Source organism: Lates calcarifer, linkage group LG21 (genome assembly GCF_001640805.2).
Source record: "Lates calcarifer isolate ASB-BC8 linkage group LG21, TLL_Latcal_v3, whole genome shotgun sequence".
Lineage (NCBI taxonomy): Eukaryota > Metazoa > Chordata > Actinopteri > Centropomidae > Lates > Lates calcarifer.
In genome coordinates, this window is record NC_066853.1 from 16,386,018 (window position 1) to 16,409,220 (window position 23,203).

The 23,203-nt window shown below is 42.4% G+C and overlaps 1 protein-coding gene across 1 annotated transcript in view; it reads left to right on the forward strand.

Moving 5' to 3' along the window:
* nxn (nucleoredoxin) overlaps positions 1-23,203 on the forward strand; it is a 57,508-nt gene that overhangs the window by 24,777 nt on the left and 9,528 nt on the right. The window contains 2 exon segments of the mRNA XM_018665391.2: positions 17,761-17,878; positions 21,057-21,190. Of these exon segments, the coding sequence (XP_018520907.1) occupies positions 17,761-17,878; positions 21,057-21,190 (252 nt within the window).

Consider the following 23,203-nt stretch of genomic DNA (forward strand, 5'->3'; position numbering starts at 1 on the left):
CTGAGTTAGCGCCCTAAAAGGAGAGAAACCTTGCTTCCTGGCCAGGGAAAACAGAGCTGGTTCAGATGATGTATTTTCTTTGTGGTATTTTTGAGAGAAAACTGTGTCACTGACAAATCGCACACTGGAAAGCAGAATCGGGCATTACAATCCAATTTTCCACGGCGCGAAGAACAGGACATACATACAGTAAGTACATATTGTCCAGCCCTCCTCGCTTTCCATTTCTACTGTGTGTTGGAGAAAAAGCATTTAAATGCGGTGTGACTGGCTATTGTGCAGCCCCATCACCTTACCCCCCCCCCTTTCCCTACCTCTCTAGCATCCTCAATGCATGCCATTACAGTCCTTCATTTAGAGGGGAGGGGGATGGAAGGGAGGAATGGAGGACTGGAAAGGTGACGAGAGGACCGAGAGATTAAAAAAAAAAAAAAAAAAAAAAAAGCCTGATGTCTATCTTGGTTGAGCTCCAGGCGCAGGCAGCAGCAGGCTCCTGCTCCCCAGCAACCAGGAGAAAAGGGATGAAGGCTGTAATGTGGCGGTGGATTGATTCTCGTCATAATCTGTTCCTATCAGCTCTGGCGCAGTGCATAGTTTTGCACAGAGGAGCTTGCCGCCTTTCAAAAAGACTGCCTGCCACTTTTTATGCCATTATGCTATGCAATGCAACCACATCCTTACAGCCACACTGTCTTGTTATTTCTGAAACTGCCTCATTTCTGTTTGAGCCGATATGTTGTCTTGCAGTTTGGTCTCAGGTGGATGGCTTGTGTCTCTGTGCCTCAGGGGGTATTCTTGCAGTTACCTGTGCGTATGTGGAAAGATTTTGGTGTATCTTAACTTATTTGAAAGGAACTTAAATTGCATGTAGATTAAAAATACATCTGCATACTGAGTCAGCTGTAACACCTGTAACCAGATCTCGCGACTGTTAATGCAGGAAAACTAAGCAAGCAGGGACATCTTAACATGCTCATGATTTCACTGCTTTCATTTAAATGGTAAAAATTAATTGATTAATGGTATAACTAGATAATATAATGAGTTAACAGTTCAAATGGTTAAAGTCAGCTAAAGGTAAAAATGAATGTGAAAAATGGCTAAAAGTGATGTATAAACAGTTGAGTGGATAAATTGTTAATATAATTAGCTAATAGCAGTGGTTGAAATAGATGGCTAAAAGTAATGGGTAAATGGTTAAAATATCCAGTGTTAGTAAATGCAAACTCGACCCAACCAATCTAAACAATAACAGCTCATTTGTATAAAACTGTTGTAACAGTGTCCACTTTTATATCATAATCAGTGTTAAATAACATCCAGTTTAGAATCAAGTCAAACGAACACATTTGTTCAGGTTGGGAACGTCTGGACTAATTGTAAAAAAAAAAAAAAAAAAAAAAAAAAATCCCAAAAATAACCTAAGTTTAAGCCCTAATTGATGCCATTTCTCCTTCCTTCCTTTCTTACTCTACACCCCTCCCACACTCACACTACCACCTTGTGTGCTCTTAAAGGTTGCTTTGACTATTCTTTTCTGTATTCAGACCTAAAAAGGGGCTGGTGATGCAGGGGAGCTGCTGGAGATACATACATGCAGACAGGCTGGGTGGGTCGGGCGCTAGTGCTAACTGCTCCGGTGAGACGCTGGTAGTAACCAGGAGGACGAAAGAGGGTGCTCTGCAAGAGTGGTCCGACTTAGAACAGCAGCGCCTTTTGTGTCTGCCTGTTTCTGACGGTTATTTATAAACCCAGTAAACCCACAGCACATTCCAGGCTGCCACAGACGCAGGGAGAGCTGCACCTCACCCATGTGTGTCCTCTTTGTCTCCTTGTGTAGCTCGATCCTAGCTGTCAGGAATCAGGGATGACGTTGCTCTGTGCAGTTCACATCTGGTGTCATGAAGAAGACAAAAAAAAAAAAAAGCTGGAGATTGTCTTTTATTCCCAATTGTGGAGGTGCCTGGAAATCTATTTCAGTCCCCCCCCTTTTTTTTCTTGTTTTGGCATTTAATTTGCTCTTGGCTGTTGCCTTTTTATGACCGCTGCTTGTGGTCTTCCATGACTCACATTAATGGGAGGGCCTCCTTTCTTGGCAATGGATTCCTAAGTTTAATGTTAGCCTATTACTGAACTTGACTACTTTGAAAAGTGCAACTCTCTTTCTGTCTCTCTCTCTGTCCAAATCTCCAGGGACTTCCTCCTCTGAGTTTGTGGAAAACATTAATCACATTTCCCTGGACAGCTTTTCAAAACCAGCACAGGACAATAATGCATTCAGGGTTTTCTCATTAGCAGGACGCCATATTTGCTTTATCTTGGTCCGTGGATCACTCTCAGGAAATTTGGTTTACTTGTCTTTCCTAATGTGAGATGCTTACTAAACTGTCTAAAACATGCCAGCCTCCGATGATGATCTAAAATATACAATTAGCTTTTTTGATACACAAGCAGCTTCAAGAGAGTCATTTGATCTTCACCCTCTTCTTCCTCCTCTTCCATTTTGCTCTGGCTGCAGTTTTTGTGCAGGTTTCCTGTAGCTGAGTCCAGAGAACTGTTGGAGGAAGTCCAGGCACTAAAAGGACACCCCTTCCCCACCCTCTGAACCATTGAACCAGACTCCATTTTCTACTCACTAAAAAAGGTCACATGAATAGGGCCAAATGTGTAGTATGGAAGCAGCAGCACTCATTAATTTCAGTTCTGGATGTGTTTGTTTGACCAGTACTGTATTGTGCTCTCTAGAGGATAGAGATGATGTTGACTACAAACATATAGATTAAGATCTGTTGCTCCAGTGCTCATGTTGGCCGTTGTCCTTCTATTTTTCTCCCCTTTGTAAAAGGAATGAAGAGAGCTTTTAAACTCAAAGCTGTACTATGTTTTTTTTCCCTCTACCTTCCTGATTATTGGCAGACTTTAAAAAGAGTTTTCCCTTCTTTTAAATGTTAATCCTGATTACAAATCACTGTGAAGCCCTGTGAGACCAAGGTCTGCTTTGCTCTGCTGTGCAGCCTGAAATGTTTAAACCATTGGAGATGGACTGTAATTAAAAAGGAGACTCTCGTCGACTTTGCAGAGCTGCGGTCATTAAAATAGTTTGTTTATGAGCTGCTGAAGAGTCAGTTTCAGTAGAACCTTACTACATATCTCAAACACGTGGTCATGGGAGTGTGATTAAAGCTTGATTTGTGGGGGAAAGAATTCATTTAAGTAGCCTGTTGCAACAACTGAGCAGTTTGATTCTCAGAGTGTATTGGTACTACACTAGGCGATCCGTACCGGACCCCCAAAGTCCAGGCCTAGAGTGTTTGCTGGAGTACCATGCCTGAGCAATGTGAGCGCAGGCCAGCGGGAGAGTGGCGGGTGGGTGGGGACCATCATGCTCGGGCTCTGTACCAGGTAACCGGACCAAGTGTGAGTACATGCTAAGTTTCAGTGTAAAGTCAACACTAACTGCTATGTTGCTACTGCTAGCTGCTAACTTGACTATGTCAAAACAGTGCAGGAAGTGCAGCATTCGGGTAAAGAGAGATTAAGCTACTGCTGACTAGTCATGGAAAGAAAAGGCAACAGCAAACCGCTCTACTCAATCAGTTTTTACTTACCAATAGTGTAGCTAGCTACCACATGATGTTCAAATGAAGCTATGTTTGAATTAGTGCAACATGCTGCAGGAGTTTAAATGGCTAGGTATCTTAGAAACCTGTGATCTGATTTGTCCTTTAGGCTTATTCGTTTCAGATACTTGGCAGATATTTGCAGCTTTAAATCTGCATCAAGATCTTAATTTCCTTCATATTGTCCTTCATTTCCTGTCTCCACTGCAAGGTGGCTACTTTCAACCAAACATTATCATGCTCACACAGTATCTTATTGCCAGTGGCTCAAGCATTTCCAGGCTTTAAACAGCAAAATCGTATATAAATAATAGATACGTGTTGGATTTAGTGGAGGATCTGTGCCTGTGGATTACATCATCTTGTCTAAAAGGCCCTTAAACTTTTGAAATAAGATATCAGAAGAGCCTGTAGGAAGCCAAAGCTTAGTGAGGGCTGGTGACCCCTTCCTGCATCCGTGGGAGGCCTCAGATCTGTGCTGTCAGACTTTGTGGAGCTGAATTACAAACACACCGCTGAGCGCACACTTACAGTCTCTGATGCAGCTCTTCTTTTTTTTTTTTTTTTTTTTTGATGCAGCGGCAGCTTCAAGTGCAGATGCCGGACGGCTTGCTCTACCTCAGTGAATGGAAATTACAAAGCAAAAAAAAAAAAGAAAAACTAAAGGCATGGTTATTGTTTTAATCTTAGCTAAGGCTTTCTTCCGAGAGGCTTCACGGGTGTGTACTAGACAAATTCCACTAAAGGAGACCCTCAGGTCTACAAGATGGCAAGGTGGTGAGCGGGGAGATTACTAGATGTTTATTTAAAAAGGTTTTTTCCTTGTAGGAGTTTTGTTTTAAAAGCTGAGATGGAGGTGTCAGGCAGGATCAGGGGTTGCGCGGAGGTTAGGCTGACATGAAGGCTGTGCTGTTGCAGCCGGGCTATTCAAGGACTGAACTTTGAACCTGGGCTCTGCCCTGTCAATCAGCCCTCCACCAGGATGACATGACCCTGAAAATTGACGCTTGTGTCTCTCGCCCTCCTCTCTCCCATCTGTCTGTCTTTCTGTCTCTGCTGCTGCTGTTTGCTCGCTCTCGCTCGTCAGATGTTTGTTGACAGTTTTAAAACCCCCTTGTTACCTTTTGTGTTACCTTTCAACACAACATCCTCAGCAGCATGTAACAATGAAGGACTTGACAATGCTGAAGTGAGGTTTTTAACTAATCCTCTGTGAAAAGCGGCACAAGGCATGTGTCTCAGAGTAACCCACTTTTTTACAGACATTCCTTGAGTTTCAACATACGAGACCACGCCTATGCTGCCAACAGTGTGCTTTGGTAAATTGTATCAACTCTTCAAAGTTAAGTGACTCTTGTCATGTAATATATGTACTGTCTGACTCGTGTTTATTGACTTGGCAGGGAAGAGGGACGGATTATCACTCAGCACTTGGGATAAAAAAGATTACTACTTCTGCACCAACACTTCCACAGTATTGGTAGCACTTATTGCTTGTCAGTTGTATAATGATTTGCTATTCGTAACTGAAGAAGAAATGAGATGCAGACTGATTCTAATCTGCAAGTGAGGCGTTCACTGAAAATCCACTTGCAGAGACATGAAACTTGTTTGCGTTACATAATCCATCTCTATCAACATTTCATCGCCCTTATTTTCTGACATTACGTATACTGTTTATGGTAATTTAGTTTTGGGCAGGGAATGTTTTGAAAAGTCCCCTATGATGTGTTCAAGGACACTTCCCAGCTGAGTTTTTACAGTTGTCGGACAGCAACCTTGTTGTGCAAGAAACACTGTGTTATTCTTTTCATGACATCCATTTTTTATTTTCAAGTAACAAATAACAAGTTCAATGTTGACCTTGAAATTCAATTTGGGAACTGCTCCGGAGCTTTTGATCATAAACATCTCTTACAAAGATGGATCTACATTTGCTGAAGATTGTGATATGATCAAAAATTCCAGAACAGCTTCTAAATAGAGCTTAAGGCTGGCTTTTCTTCAACTGTCATTTCAGGTTAAGATGAAACTTTGAAGCTCACCTTTTTAGCAAACATAGATAGGATTAAAGTTATTTAAAAAATGAGAAATCTGAGCATCTATATTTCCATGACAGTTGAGCAGATTCCATCTGCTTTAACACTCCAGAACATTTTATCGACCAAGCAATTTATTGCAAAAATAATCGTAAAATAATAATTAGTTGTAGCCCTGCAATTTAGTGAAGTACATGCACTTTGTAGTTAATGGGCTAAAACATGCAACATTGTTTTCATGCCAAAAATAAGCACTGGGTTTTGCTGATCTGACCCATTACCTACTGGAATGAGCTCTGGATAGAGACAAATATGTCACTATAATGAGTAGAACTGATGCCTCAGTATGCTGTGAAGACGTCAGGTGTTCCAGCAGGCACCAAGACACCACTCCACTACACTGAACTGAGTCAGCTGATGTTGTTCAAGCTCTCAGGAAAGCTCCCAGGAGAAGCTGGAGGAAGTTGTAAGAGGGGAGGGAAAAAAAGATACTTTGCTTGCTGTGCTGCCACCACAGTCCTGACCTTAAGTATCTAGAAAATTGATGGATGTTTATTTTGAGGCTCAGCAGGGGTTTGGCTCCAAGCTACACATCATACCTTTTTATAACTACTTATGAGCAGGAGCATTGCCTGAGGTCTTCTGGCAGAGCGCTACAGGTTGTTCCAAGGACTCTGCTCATAACAAAAGGTGACCTGGTCTCTGCTGTCAATGCTCCTGCCAGAGCTGAGGCGGGCCAGATCAGTAGCATCTTTCTAAACCGCTTCTCAAAGCCAAGTTGTACAGGGAAGCATTTTTACAATGTGCTTTATAGTCCTTTTTTTATCGCTGTTCCAAGCCTGTCTGCCTCCTCTCAAATGAATTTTTATTTCCATTGTCTTTGTTTCCTTTTATCTACTCTTTTCACTATTTTTTTTAATCCTGTTTTGTAAGGCACTCTGTAGTTGATGTAAATGCAGCGAAATAGTATCCCCAATGCCCCAATTAAATTTGGGAGTTGAGATAAAGTTGAAGGACATTCAAGCAATCAGACATTTTCAATTTTTATGTGCTTTGATTGTATTCCATAGTTAAGTTCATTCATTAAATAACATCATATAAATAGATAAATTTTGGTTACTCAAACTGTGCCTGTGTACAAGGTTTTTACCACTGCATCCATAAAAGTGACATGAAATCTGTGACTATGAGACTCTTCAACTGGCCAATGCGGGCTGATTGTGCTGGAGAGGGAGCTTATGGGAGTCTGAAACTGTAGCTCGCCATCGTGAAAAGTGTCAGGGTGGGATAAGCTGAGAATAAGGCGTGCATGGAGTAGGGCTGGTGGGTGGGCGGGCGAGGGTAGTGGAGTGTTGGGAGGGGGGGGCCCATGGGAGATACGAGAGGGGTCCAGATGTACAGCTCCGCTATAAAATGCAGGGGGCCGGTCTACAGCTGCAGCCAAACAGATGTGACTTTTAATGAGTGTAACACTAGAGGAGGAAACAGGTTAATGGGTGGATATAAAGTGTCACTGTGTAACCAAGACAGACAGTAGAGCTGAATGTAGCTCAGGTAATGGGCAGGAAGAACGAGGAACATCCTTTCCCTCAGGAAATTGGAACCATTGTTGGTGTGGCAGGTCGTCATTGTGCATCATAGCCCACAGCAGCAGAGGGGAGATTTGTGAGATTTGAAGATATGGACTCTCAGTTTCCTGAGACAGAAGGTGGTTATTAGGCTCGTATGTGCTATATATAGTGTATGTATATGTGTACATGAGTGTGTGTGTGTGTGTGTGTGTGTTCACATGCCGAGGCCTTGGTGTGGTACCTCTGTCAGAAGTCTGTGTTGTTTTATGAGGCAGAGCAGACGCAGGGTGTCATTGTGATTTATGAGGCTCCTCGCTGTTGAGGGTACATTTGGACCAAAAATATACAGAACCCTGCCGAGTGCGCAGTGTCTTAACATCAGGGCACTTACTGTCAATGCTCCTATAAAAATATAAAGCTTTATTGAATTTGTTCAGAATATTATTCAGCATCTAAATAGAATATTTTTGTATGTTTGCTTTGTTTTTGGATAATGGGCTCCAGTGACCAAATACCCACTGCATCAAAATGCAACAGTACTGCTACAACATGTTTACAGACCAACCAATCAGAACATGACATGAAATGATGCAAAATACACTGGCGAACTAGCCTAACACTACTTTTAAAAACATATTTTACTCAAACTATTGAATTGCCACATATTCAAAACCCAAGCCCAAGATTTTATTGGACCCCTCTCACACAGTGTGGCATGCAGTGAACTTGTAAGACTGTTATTGCACAGTCTATTGGTGTTTCTATTTTTGACATGTTGTCTGTGTTTTGCATGCCATCAGTCTGGTTGGATTGTGTTCAGTATTGCCAGGAGCTGATTTCATAAAGATAAACTTTGACTACAGCTTCAGATACACATAGAAGAGTCTAGTTCTTAACTGTCTTAAGTAGGACTACTACAAATGCCTAAAATCTCCTACTGAAACCAGCCGCAGGATACAATGGCACAGTCACCATTTGAATGTCATCATTAAGCAGTTTCATACAAGGAATTGGATCCATGCAGTTTATTTTGTCGCTATAAATTGGCTAGTCGTGTGAGCACAGAGGAAGAGTGCTAACCAGCCACCTACATGTGAAGATGTGCTACATAGATTGGAGCATATACAAACTGGAGCCGTCCTGATTATTCACAAATCACTGATAATGTGCCTGAATTGCTCCTTTCAAATTTCCATAAATATTAATGTGTTGTGTTGTGATGGGATCAGGGACTGAGCTGCAGCTTCAGCAGACGTCCCAGGGCTCCAGCACGAGGAGGAGGAGGAGGAGGAGTGGTGAGAGTTAAATGCAAGGTCAAACAAAGGTCACAGCAGGGAAGCTGTCTAAGCCCGACACCCACTCACCCCCTACGCTGGCACAGCAGGAAACTGTGGTACCAGAGAAACAGTAATGTGGCGCCTTATGGGTAGAATTAATGCACGGCTGCTGTGGGTTTATTCGCTGGGTGTAGCTAATTGAGCGGTAAATGTAAAAAGCACATGCATAAAAATCAAGTTAATGCTGAAAGGCTTATTTTAATGTGTGTTTTGTCTGATTATTAATATGTAATGGCCTGAGATCCCCCAAGCGTAGAGGCACAGACATAACGAAGCTATACAAAATGCTTTTCTGATGTTTTCAGTTTATGCACATATCTAACTTTTTATTTGACGCCAGAATCATTCCATACTGTATTGGATTACAGCTGAGAGAGAGTGTGTGTGTTGCATTACCTTTTGGCACACACCGAACTCCAAAAATGCACAGGGCTTTCCAAGTCATGAGTTGGCCGATCACTGTGAGTGTAAAATGCCCGTCTCAGTGGGTCACGCAGAGGTAACTGATAGAGCTGGTCCAGAGCCAGACCAGCTTTATACCTTCTCTGTCTGTCTGTTAGATTCTGCAGGCCTTGACTTGATGAAATAGAGGCTGATGGTAGAGGGTGTGAGTTACAACTACTTGAGAAATCATGACACAACGTTCACACAACAAGCTTCTGTTATCCCGTGTAGAGGTAAATGATTACTGCTCAGCTGAGCTGTACTTTCAGCAGAATTTAATGATTGACCTGCCAGGATCTGCCTGAATAATGTTACCTTGAATTAACATAACTTCTCACGTACAGTATGCTGTTTGTGTAAAACTGTCTATTTTTGATTTTCACACTTGTACAGGCAAATCTGAAAAAAGATATTTGCGTGTTGGGAGTTTTGAAGCCACGTTATTTTTTGTTTTTTGTTTCTAAAAGTGATGGCAGGAGAGTGACTGTGTCAATGTTAGCATGTCTGGCAAACTTATTATTGTCTTCCAGTGTTAAGATTACTGCGGTTAGTATTTCATTAGCTGACTAAGAAAATAAGAAAAATCCTGTATCTTTATTTACATGTTTTTCCACATGGTGTAGATCATCACCTGGTGAGGATGCTAATTCTGTGCCTGGGACATTTAGCTTTAGCCTCAGTCTTTCAGCACAAATTCGTCTACAGTATCTAATCATATGGAGGCATATGGAACATCGTCTTTTGTATGGCCTTATCGTTTTAAAACAAGAAACCATAAAAAGTAAGCTGTGCATAGCATTTTAAACCAACTCATTGATAGCCTTGATAAAATCTGCTAGTGACAGTTGTTATTTCAGTTTGATGACTAGAAATGAGAAGCCTGCTTTATTCTGCTACAGTCGGAAATCAAAATGCCATTGTTTCAAAAATTATGCAGAATTTTGAGTACTAAATTTAATGCACTATCAGTGTAAACTGCATCTACATGTGGCGTGAGAACAGAAAGCTTGACAGGCGTTGCAAAGGTAAATAAGGCTCAGTGAACTCACTGGCTGGTTTCTCAAAATAAGTGCTTTTTTTAAAAAAAAGATTTCTGCATTTATACCATAAAAACCAGTGGATTGTTATTTACAACAATAAAGCATGAGAAGTGAGCGCAACAGTGGATCACATGACAGTCAGATGCCCCAAATCACATTATAATTACACATCAATGTCTAGAAGACCGGTGTATTTAATTTTATTCTCCACGGACGGAGAGTGTTTTCAAAAAGATGCATGTCTGTGGTTGAGAATGTCAGTTTAGCATGAGTGGAAAGCAGAAGCAGAGGAAAGGATGCAATTTGAAATTTTTCCACATTATTGTGGACATGGCCTGTGTGTTTGTGTGTTTGTGTGTGTGTGTAATAGGTTTACACTTTCTTCCTGGTAAGTAAAAGTGAAAGAGGTTTAGATGGAGAGAAATAAAGAACAGGGAGTTTGCGGGGGGGGCAGACTGGTCTAAACATCACTGGGAGTGAAGAATGCAACCCCTGCCGTTTTGACCTTTGACCTCACTGAATGTAGGCCTCAGGGGCAGCCCACGTCTGTAGAGAGACAATGCTGCAGATACCTATTGAGCCCTCGCTTTTTACTCCTTTACAATCCCCCCCCTGCTTTTTTATGCTGCGTTCTTCACTACATAAAAACTTCTCGCCACGCAGGGTCCAAGTTTGGATTTAGAGGCTGTATTCAGGGGGTCGCTTTTGTGCCTCCACACAAGGCTGGAGGGAGGAAAACACCCACACACCTCCCTCTCTCTCCCTCCCTCCCTCTCTCTCTCCTTCCTTTTCTGTGTTTCACACTCCCTCACTCTCTCTTTTTTTCTCTTCTTTTTTTTCCCTCTGGGTTATTTCTCCTAAGCCCTCTGACATTCTGGCACCTGTTTTCCTCACAAAACCGCTAATTTATCACTGAATTATTAACTAAGAGCCCACAATGTGTCTGGCACTCTGTGACATGTCCTGACTTTGTGGAGGGGCGGAGGGAGGTGGCTGTTGCCCTGGCAACCAGAAAAAGCAATTTTGCAAGCGTTTCCCGTCTGCGTCTGGAGGATCCACTGCCGAAATGGCTCGGCCAGAGAATGTTATAGGATTAATAAAATATCCTAGATAGAAGCAACATTTTTGCATTGAAGGGGCATGATGTGCAGCCCGCTGTGCAGCTTTCAGCTCGCCAATTTTCAGGGGAGAGCATTTGCCCATCACAATGGCTGTGTAGTGCAGGATGAGTCTCTGTAATGAGCACAGTGGAGTAGGATGGAGTGAGTGGCCTGTACTCTCTGTATTTAAAGAATATAGCTGACACTCGAGGGGGAAAAAATGGAAGTGGTTGGAAAATGGAAAAATTGGGTAACATTTTATAAATCATGTGACACCATGATGCAGATTAGGGTTGAGGTTTGATAACATTTTTCAAATCAGAATCCGTCATGAAATCCAAATCCTTTTGAATCCCTTTTGCATTTAGGTTTAATCTTTAGCAAGTAACTAAATAACTACACCTGAAAGATTCAGTTTAGCTCTGTGATCACCTGTTGTTGGACGGAAATCCATAAACACTACAGTTTTAGTGGTATCTACTAATTTAATCAGCATTGACTTAAACTAAGCTAGCCTAGCGGCAGGAGATGCGAAATGTTGATTGCTGATATTCTGACCCACTGAAATAACAGCTGTAACATGTAACATTGACATTTACACCTACACCTGGTTTTTCAAGGATAAACTCCCCCTAAAGAAACCTATATCATCCAAATAATGGAGGTCCTAAATCAGAACTATGAGTTCTAAGAGCTCAAAATATTGATTTGTTCTGCATTAACATTAATTAGCTTCAGATGATATAATCTACTGCCTGTGACATTGGTCTTTACCAAGCAAAAGCAACCAGCTATAAATGAGAGGTCCGCAAACATTACCTACATGCTTTCAATGTTAGTCTTTGCTAATAAAAAAATAACAAGGAGAGATAAAAGGATCCATGAGCAATTCGTCAGCGCTTGAGCTTAACAAATCTGGGTGTTTTGCCAACTAGAAACCAATCCAAAATGGAGCCGGGTATCTAAACCCAACCTCGCCAAAGATGAAAGCGTAGTTCTTGTGGGTGGTTTGTATCAGGCAAAACTACGTGCACATTCAAAACGAGATGAAGCTGAAGCATATGAAGAGATCTGTCACCACACAGAGAAAGGGCAGCGACCGTGCAGCTGTCGCAGCGTTTGAGACGTGTATTTCACCACCCGGGGGAGCCCACGGCAGAGGAGACTCTTGACCCGGGTAAAGCGATAGTCAGGTCAGAGCAGCACAGATGGAAGCGCTAAGTAACACACACGCTCGCCGGCGTGGTGTGGGCTGAAGTATGGCAGAGAGGTGGGAGGGGGAGAGCTCTCCCCTTTGTAACCATGAAGAGCAGCAACAGCGTTTTGAAGTGGATACAGGCTGAGAGCCTCGGGAGCAGATTGAGCAGAGGTGGGGTGCAGCAGCAGCAGCACGAAGGAATGTGAGTCAAAGCTGGCTGCAGGGGCCCAGCCTAAAGGGAGTCACATCTGCGTTGTCAGGGAATGGGGATGTAGAGAGCAAGTAATGAGTGAGAAGGAGAGGTTTGTTTCTCATCTGTCTTCAACCTGAGGACTGAGAAGAAAATGTAGAATGTTCCAGATCTTAACCTCGAGAGCTGCCTGACACATGACGAATGATCTGTTGATGCTGCTGTGTGCTAACATGTTAGTTTGAATCCATTTGCAAATGTAGTTATCCATATTACACAGGCAATGGCATGATTTCTAAAGAAGTGTCTAGCTTCAGCCAAGAGCCCCCCCGCAACCGTTACAGTAAATCTTTACGGTCCGAGATCACACTGCCTGCAGGCACTTCCAATAAAAAAAGTCCCAATAAAAGACAAATGCTTTTGTTGAACATGTCTTGAGGGGGCTGGTCAGTCCGTCAGGCAAACAACCTCCCATTTTCTATCAAATGGCCTCACACGCTTAACAACTGAGATCTATGGGAAAAAGCCATTGATCACCTGACTGTTGTCTCCTCTGTGCAGGAGTTGAAATATTTAATTTCATTTTGAAACACTCTCCTATTTTGAGGCTTTAAAATCAAATCAAACTGGAACACGATTTCCTCTGTGCCCTCTCTGATTAATGTAGAACACTTTACTTGTTTCTCCCAATCTGGGCTGTAAACCGTGCCAATAAATTCCTCTTGACATGAATGAAGAGATTATGTGGGCAGCATATTTTGCTTGATAATAAATACCATTGAGAGTGCCTGAGAAGGTTAAATTAAATTCCACAAATCTTATGAATTGGTCTGGAAACTGGATGAAATGAAATGAATAACATGAAAACTTCACCACCTTTTTTTTCCCAAGTTATCAATTAGATTATCACCATTTGTCTCTCATATATAGTAATACTCCAAAGATAAAGGACTGAGCTGTTATCAGCATCACAGCAGAGTACTTCTCATGTCCTCCATTGTAAAGGGCTGACTTTCCTTTGTAGTGGTGCTGTTGTAATGAAGCAGCGATGGGAGCGTCTGGCAGACGCCTTGGGCCTGACGACCTCAGCGAAAAGCAGATTTGTGAGGAGACGGGGGGCTCGAACAATCATAGGTGAATTGGGCACGTTGAGTGATGAAATTTCTTCCACTCTAGTTCTCTCAACGGGGTGACTTTCACCAAAGGGCAGCCACCGTAGAGACCCATCGGTTACTGACGGAGGGCGGATTTCACTGCAGGACGAGGCTGCAGGGGTTTCAAAAGGGACTAAAGTTAAAACTGAAGCAGATGTGTGTGGATTTTAAAGTTTTAGACCACTGAGAGTTGGGAGTGGGGGAGGGGGGTTTCTCTACCTAAGCTAACCCACTTTTAAAGTACAGCATGTTGCCATAAAGTGCAGCAGTGCAAAGAAGCATGAAAGCGATCGTCACGCATGACATCTAACATGGAAATGTGGATATCTTGGGATTTGGTTTGTTTCCCTTTTTTTTTGTTTCTGTCACAGTGAAGAATGGGTTCAGGTAGTAAATTAATCCAGTCATTGATCACATCAAACATATGTAGCTACATATGAAAAGAATCAGCATTTTCTTTGACCAGTGGGGCAATAAGATTTTCATTGGTGTGTCCACGCACAGTGATCTACGGACCCCACAGTGGGCTGATTCGCTCTCCTGCTGGATATGGATCTGTAGCCATGCGTGATCCAATTAGTATGATGAGCGCTGGGCGTAGCGCAAGGCTAATGCCTGCATGTCCAGGAGAATAAATGGATTGTTAGTATGGATTTCCAGCTCTCTCCAGGAGTCTTAACAGTTGGTGTGCTCTCGACAGGGGTTATTGGCATACTTAAACTAGTGTGTAACTATATAGCCAAGCCGCCTGTTCGACCTTAAAGCTACACACTCTGTTGGTAATGCTAATGAATAGAAGCCCCCTTAGAGAGAGTGGCAACATGCAATCATGATGCAGTGAAAACAATCTGCAAGCAGTTTACATGATAATTAACAATTGCTGGACTCTTCTGTTAGACTTGTAGCTTATGTATTTCTGCAACAGAAGCTAAGCTCTTGGCTATAGCTTTGTATTTATCATACAGATATGTGAGCCGCATCAACCGAATCTATTTTATTTTTACACAGCAACACATAAGAAACACTTCAATCCAATAACTCCTGTTATAGGCTAATAAAATCTGACAAGATGACAAAAATATATTTAACACCACTTCTACAAGGCTGAAGCTGTTGCTCAAGGCAGATTTGACAGTGTGATTTATGTGTGTTTTTTAGTACAACATATCATATCACATTCTGTATTTATTGTCTCAGCTATAATAGACAGCCTGCGGCTCTCGACAGTGTTGCCGTGTTTTGGGGGAAATAGATCGCTGTGGCATGTGATCCTCATGTTTTCTATTCTCAAGGAGGACAGAGGAGGGAAGAGTGCGCTGTTATTGTGAGAGCTATTGTCTTCAGCATTTTAAAAAGGGAGATTTTGGAATTTACGAGCAGACAACAGTGAAAACTCAGCACTCAGCCGCGACAAGTGTGATTCCTCCTCCTCCTCCGCCCCACCCATGCTCAATGAATTTCCGTCTTCCCAAGGTGCTGAAAGCCATTTGACGTCTGTTTGCTGGCGACGGTCACACCGGGACATGCTGCTCTTGTAGTTACAAGGTCATTCATTCGCCCTGAAATCAACAGCAGCCCTTTCATTCTAAAGGCAGATCTAAAACCCTCGACGGATTTAAGCATGATTCCGAGGGGAGGAAGGGGGAGGCGGTACTCTGATCTGCAGCCAAATCACCAGGCAGACATGATTCAAGGATGCAGTAAATTAGTGGCAAGACAAAGAGGAGGAATTGGTTCTGCCTCTGTGGTTGCTACACAAATCTCTCAGCTGCTCTCTTGATGCTGCCGCATGAGAGAAATGATACGACTTAGAGAGCCTTGGATTGGTACACGGCCACTCCACTACTTGTAAAATAAAGACCCCCCTGCCCCCCCGCTTCAGTTATTTAAACATAATTTTAGAGGGTACATATTAACCTGTAGTGTCATGGTGAGCGAATTCGGCTTTAAGGATGTCAGTCTATTGGTCTGGTCCAGATTGAAATATCTCCACAAGTAAAAGATGGATTGCTGTGAAATTTGGTACAGACATTCCTGATTCCCAGAGGATGAACCCTATTTTTTGATTTCAACACCCTCTGTCCTTAAATTCAGAGACGGACTAGAGTCCTAAAGATGTTTGCAGTGCAGGTTATTGAGGCTGTGTCATACTTTGAACACCTGTTTTTACAATCATATTAACTCACTGATATGCTGCTACATACCTCTGGGCCTTGACATGGAATACGTGTCTTGACATTATAGTGTTAGTGCAGAACCAATCACCCTATCACTCTTTTTTTTTTTTTCCTTATGTGTCCCTCTCACACTCCTTTGTCTAAATCCGGCTGTCAATATCACATCATCAGCCCGGGTGACAGCAGGCAGTCGAGTGAAACGGCCGCAGAGTCACACAGATGCAGCCGTCAGACACGTTTTTGCTTTCGGAGAGTCACAGTTAATGCCCCTAACCCACCGTCAATTTGTGAGCAGAGATTGAGTTTCCAGAGCAGCGTGGAGCGTGTGGTAAAACTGTTGACTGTGGCAGACACTGAAGTTTGCTTTTGAGGGACTTCCAGACCAACATAGTCTTGGCGGCTCCGGGTCGTCTTGTCCGTGGGACAGACCGTCTGACCTCTTGCTGTCAGAGAGGGCCTGTGGTTGACCTCTGCACAAGCTATGTTGTCATGCGCTCACAAAGCAGCAGTATGTGTAAAACACACACCGTGCAAGCTGTCCTCTTTCTTATTCAGTCTGCACATCAGAGTAGTCTCTTCTCTGCTCCGGCAGTGAAGTCACAGTTTGCCAAAGAAAGAGCAACAAAAGGTTTTTCATCAACCTAGTGCTCAATGGTAACCGAACTCTGGGCTTACTTCACTGAGCCCTAAGGAAAGCAGTGCTCACTTTGTTTGGCTCAGAATCTCTTAAAATAACCACTGCAGCACCAAGACAGCGCAAATCATTATATTACACAGGTACTGAAGTGTTTGGCTTTGTGCAGCAGGAAATAGATTTAATGGCAGAGTAAAATATGTTTGTTTTCAAAGATGAAGTCACTACTCCTTTTTAACTACTTTACCTACTTCCTGCAAAGTCATTAATGGTATTTTGAACCTTAAAAATACAGGATTACTAAAAGAAGGTGACACACTGGCAGTGAGATTTTTTTGGAGACGGTGTTTCTCACTTTCATTCTTCTGAGTTTTCCAAGCTGGTTTCAGGATTTCGCACGAGGGATCCCCCTTTTTCTTCTTCTGTAGTTGCTGAAGCAGCAACATTGCACAGTGCCGATTGCTGCTCTTTACAAGACACGGCTGTTTTCTATTCACAGCATAGGACTCTTCCCTCTGATATGGAAAGCAGGGCCTCAGATATGTGAAAAGCTTGATCTGCTCTTTGATGTTAAGGACTACACTGGTCGCTGAACTCTATAAATAGCGTCAGTTTGTGCGCAGATTTCTGGCTGTAAAGCGTCTTTCTTGACTTTATGAGGCCGTATTGATATCAACTCATCATATTAGAGGTATGAGTTATGATTAAATTTAAGGCCATAAATACAGTATGAATCGTCCAAAAGGTTCCAATAATTCATAGTGCTCAACACTTAAGAAGGATTCAGAAATGTCTTCTTTTTTCTTTTTTTTTTTTTTTTTTACTACAAAGGGCTTTTTTTCACGCTTTTATCCTTAGTCATGACACAGCAAGGACAGCAGGAGTTTGCTCCAATTCAGTCTCTTTAAAGTAAAATCAGCCCTGTAGCAGTGTGCTCCTCGCCCTCTGCTAACTCTCCTCAGGGCCAACAGCACTCCTCTATTTTATATTCTAGTCTCCTGAGCCTCTTTTAAACAAGAGAGAGGGTGTTTGGCCTATAAAATACAAATAGTTCTCTGCCGACGTTTGTTTATAGTGTTGTATTTCAGGTGAACAGACTGCTGCTGCACTGAAGACATAATTTTAGACCAGGTTAAACAGTTTTTCCAGCTCTGAAATTGAAATCCGTACAAATGTGTTATTTGAAATGTTTCCATTCGGTGTTTTTTTTGTTGTTTTTTTTCCCAACCTCTCTTCTCATCCTCTTCTCTCCACAGATGAAGCTGTGGAACAAGTACAAGGTAACCAGTATCCCATCTCTGGTGTTTGTGGACGCAGCTACGGGGAAGGTGGTGTGTCGAAACGGTCTACTTGTGGTCAGAGATGACCCTAAAGGTGAGATCAAGTATCTGCAGCCATCACACTGATTTATTTCTATTCTCTCTCTCCCCGACCTCAAGCTCTGACCTTAATCCTCTTTAGTATATGGTTAACCTTAACCCCAACCACCATCCATTCAACTCAATTCAATTCAAAAATATCACTTTGTAATGAGGTAATAAGAAGACATTTTGGGGTCAAGAGGGCAGAACAATATAGATCCATTTCTTAGACAAGTAATCCTGAATTCTTGTTGGGCAGCATTCCTCAGTTACTGTGGGCTGTGGGTTGCAGGGTTTTTTTGTTGTTTTTTTTAAGCTTCTCTTTTTGCAGGAACACCCTGATCACTTTCACAGTTATGCACATTCACACCTGGAAGCTGCCCAGTACAACCACAGTCTGATCTGCTGGCTGCTGAGCAGCTCTGCTGGAGGCTAAGGGCCGTGCTCAAGGGCACCTCACTCGTGGTAATGAGGGAGGTGCACACACTGCTTTTTCACTTTCCCCACCCAGATTTCTCCTGCTGGTCCAGGGATTGAACCAAATGAATGAACAACTTAATGTTGAACATAAGCAATAATGATAAGTCAAGGTTTCAGTCCTAATGTAGAGCAGTTTTTAAGTGTATTTGCAGAAAGTTGTGAAATGAAAATGTGCATTAATGTGTGTTTCCATCCACTTCTGTTATGTGAATAATAGTGGTAGTTGGGCACATTGAGATAAACAGTCAGTCAGGTGCCATTAAACTGCTGCAGAAGAGGATGGTGATGCTACGAGACATGATTAAAAGAGCATCAGTCAAAGCACAAACAGATGAAAACTGTGTGGAAAATGTGATGGAAACATGGCATTTATCTTTGTCTCGTGTTACTGTCTTCTCATTGCTCCACACAGATCACATTTTTTTCTGCCACAATTTTTAGTCTCCTCAGTGAAAGAGACACAGCTTCATGTACATCATGATTTATTCACTTAATATGTTTCCATTTCACTTTGACACCGTTTGTTTTTATTGCTTCACCAATGTTTCCACCTGAGCAAACGGAGCTTTTTTTTTTTTTTAATTTCTGTCATCTCTACTCCAGTTTCAATGCAAATTTAGTATGTGCATAAAACAGGTGGATGGATAGACACTTAATGTTACAGTACTGTGAGTGATAATAGAATAATACCAATTTGAGTAAAACTTAACCAAAATAATACTATGGAATTATTCCAACTAAAAATGTCGAGTTTACCTCAGTGTGTCGTGCAGCTGAGTGACACTTAAATTACAGTCAACCAAAATGTAATGAGTGTAGTAACTAAGGTTACACCTACAGACACAACACACACACACACATACACACACACACACACACTGATGCTCGGTAATGATGTTTACCAAATGCTTGGTCAGAGTTCCCTGTGGAGATATTGCAGTGCCACATCACTCAGCGTTTGGCCAAAAAACATTTAGCAATAACTTTTTCCCCCTCGTTTGTGTTGATGCTGCCGTAATTATGGTGCTGCATGAATATTACAGCATGTCCATGTCTCACTCCCTCATCGGCAAACCCTATAATTTCTGCACTTTGAAGTGGAGACAGGGAATTAACAAGAGTGGGCTTACATTCCTTTCCTGTACAAAGGACGTCTTCTGTGGCTGAGAAGATCTCAATATTTTAAAACGGTGGCGCTTCATACTCTGTTTGGTCAGCTCAAGGAAAAAAAAAAAGCACTATTAGTCATGTGAGAGGGGAGAATAGAGGCACTATGGCAGCACAGCAGTGAAGCAGAATGGATTTTGCATGAGGACTGTGACAGATTTCACTGTCTGCCTAATGAAAGGCAGCCCTAGCCTGCAGTATAATTTCCATGATTCATTAACTGTTCTTCCAAACTAGATGTGGTTAGAGAAGACATTAATCTGTGGCCTTAGTAGCAAAGATGGGCACTGGCGCTTGATTAACCAGGATTTTTCTAGCAATGCGACACTTCTCTCAAAGGAAAAACAGCTGTAGTTTTTGTTTTATTGTATATCTCTTTCAGTGTTTAGACAAACTGAGTGCAGTTCTTGACATGACAAATCAATTCAGCTACAGCAGCTAGAAAAAAAAAAAGTTGCCATACATCAAGCCTGGGAGGGGCGGGTGAACGATTCAGGACCCTCTGCCTTTCACTCTCGATGAAAGGCCCGACTTGAGTGGCGGCAGACTAGCCTGCAGCATAAAGATGGAGTGCACTTTTACAATCAGTGCAACAATAAAAGGCCGCGCCAGTGCAGTGCAGACGTGTCACTCCTGCCTAATGAAGCCCTAAACAACCGCGCTCGCATAAAGAGGCCATTATGAACCAGCCATACAAGGTTTTATTTATGACCCCCCCCCCTCTAATTCAGCTGCACCAAATGCATCTCCAGAGCTTCACTGTGACAATGAAGACACCTTGAAAAGGAAATGAAAAGTGTGAAAGAGAGTGGGAAAGAAGTATTTCTGGCAGCCTTCATTTGCTTGAGAGGCATGGCTTTCAGTCGTCATTAAAATCATATTTTGCATCTGGTGTGTGTTTGCGAAGGCAGATGCCGCAAAACAGCCTGTAAGTAATGTGTACATGACAAGAACACAGGACTTTTTGATATCAAACTGCCATAACAGAGACAGAAGAAGTGTCTCTGATTCTTCCACTTGCTGCCTTGCTAGCAGCACAACTGCAGGGCCCAAGCTGAAATATATATATACAAGAGTTTTTGTACAGACAGTCCTGGTCTCCAGACATTAAATCCTAATGACTGTGGCGATCCCCTGAATTTTCCTCTAATGCACCATTAGATAGACATTTGAGTTTTGAGTTGAGTGTCTCCACAGCTAATGGATGGACTGTCGTGAAATCTGGTTCAGACATTCATCAACATCTGTACGTCCAATATTTTCCTTTATGGCCACATACCTGCAAAACTAATGACAGTCTCAACAGCTTCAGTTGTGTTTCATGCTAATCAGTAAATGTTAGCATGCTGAACAATGATGGTGAATATGGTTTAAAAAAAAAGATACCTGCTAAACACCAGCATGCTAGCATTGCCATTGTGAGCATGTTAGCAGTGCCAGTGTTAGCATTTACCTCACAGAGCTGCTAGCATGGCTGTAGACTCTTGTTTTCTTATCTATCTTTTCTTGTTTTCACCCCCACCGCTTTCCCTACCCTCTCCCAGGCCTGGAGTTCCCCTGGGGGCCGAAGCCGTTTGCGGAGGTGGTGGCAGGGCCTCTGCTCAGGAACAACAGGCAGACAACAGACAGCAGCTCTCTGGAGGGACACTACGTGGGAGTGTACTTCTCAGCACACTGGGTGAGTGCAAAGAGCACAAAGAGGACCTGGATTTTTTTTCTCCCCCTTACTTTTCAGGCCTGTCAAAACACCCAGACACCGGAGAGAGGAGAGGGCAGCGGCAACAGAGCGGAGCAGGAAGAGGCAGAGCAGTTAGTCAAGACAGATAAGAGAGAGGAGGAGAAGGGTGGAGGCACCTCTATTGTGTTTGTGTGCTTACATTAACAGTGGTTAACTATCCCTGTCAATCTTTTCACCACCACCTCTGAACCTTTTTTTATATATATATTTTTTTTAAGTTGGCATCTGTCACCACACCCCACTGACATCATCACTATTGTCTCTTTCTGTGCTGGACCTTCTAATAACTAGTGAAGGTCATGACTCAGTGATGCATGAAAGGCGTAACATCATCGGTGGACTGTTCCTGATGAGATGGAGTGCGGGCTGCTGAGGCCAGTCAGCACAGCAGCTGCCAGAGCCGCAGCCTCAGAGACCAGCTCTTCAGAATGGTGACGCCTGAAGGCTGGCTCAAACCCCAGACCCACACAAAATTGAAAAGGACAAGTCACAAAAGCCATTACGGGGCTTTATTTGCAGTGTTTTTTTAAACACCACATTCCCATCGTGTAAATCTATCCGCCATTAAAGTAATTTTACAAACATGAAATGCCAGCACCTGGCCTTGGCATCCATTTACACACAAGTATATTGTAAGTTTTTTCTCCTAATATTCTAGGGACATGAAATGGCCCATGGCAGGGAAACATGACCCATATTTCACCGTGCATTCGCTTGCAATGTGTGGGAATGTCTCTTTTAGAGTAACTCATTACAATAAAACTTAACATTAAGACAGTTTTATGATGCTGTAGCTTTGACACCATGCTGTGCAACTTCTAATGAGTTTGGAACGTAATTTATGGTGTTTACTTCTGTGAACAGCCGAGGAAGAAGTCAGTTAATGAGCAGTGAATCGATTGAGGCTTTGTGCTTCACGCTCTCACTCCCATCGTCTCTATGAAGAGTATGCGTGACTGGATCAATGAAAGTGCCTGACATATAGTATCCACTGTAGTCAGCTTGGATGGTAATGAAGTATTGTCTGTATCTGCTTAATAAATTAGAGCTGGTCTCTACTTGCATATGAGATATTATTAATGAGAACCAAAATAAAATGTTTGACATGTATGTTACAACCACAGGAGAAATCAAAGCAGCTATTTTTGGTGGTGTTTTGTCACTTTCACCACTCTCATAGTACAACTTTCAGCCACAGCAGGTGGCTGTTTTCAGCAGAAAAAACTTTGACTGCACACTATCTGCCCAACCCCAGACAGACTGGTGAACATATAACAGCGACACAGCCAGATATTTCCCTCAAGAATTGGTAGAGACCAAAAACAGAGCTAAAAGATTGAACAGACATTGGGCTGGGAATCACCTGGTGTCCATGAATGCAGCTCCAAATGAATGATAATGGTGCTCCATATTTGCCAGATATGGACCATTATCATGTAATTAGGTAACTAATTGCTAAAAACTTCACTGTATCAACTTTGCAAGGCAGTAATAGGCAGATGTTGTGTTTGCGGCTCGTTTCTGCTGCCCCCAAGTGGCCACTGCATCATCGACATTAATGAAATCGATGTGTTAATTGAATGAATTGATTTTGTTCAAATTTATTGGCAATGTTCCAACATTATATAAATAGCAACTGGTGCTTCTTAAGATATTTGTCAACCTAGAAAAGCTAAAATATAGATATGATGACCAATTAAATTGTGGTATTTATTGTTAATTTCACTCTGAACAGTCTAAGTCAAGAAAATGCAATCACTTTATTGGGATGCAGCCTCCCAGATGAGAAAATCACAATATTTAGGCAAATTATTCTTATATTACCATAAACAACCCGGAGGATATCTACTGTAATATTATAATAACACAGTGGACAGTTATTCCATCTTCACTCTTTCCAGACAGAATGCTGAAGGCAAACTTCTGGCATTTGGGGGAAAAAATATTACCCAC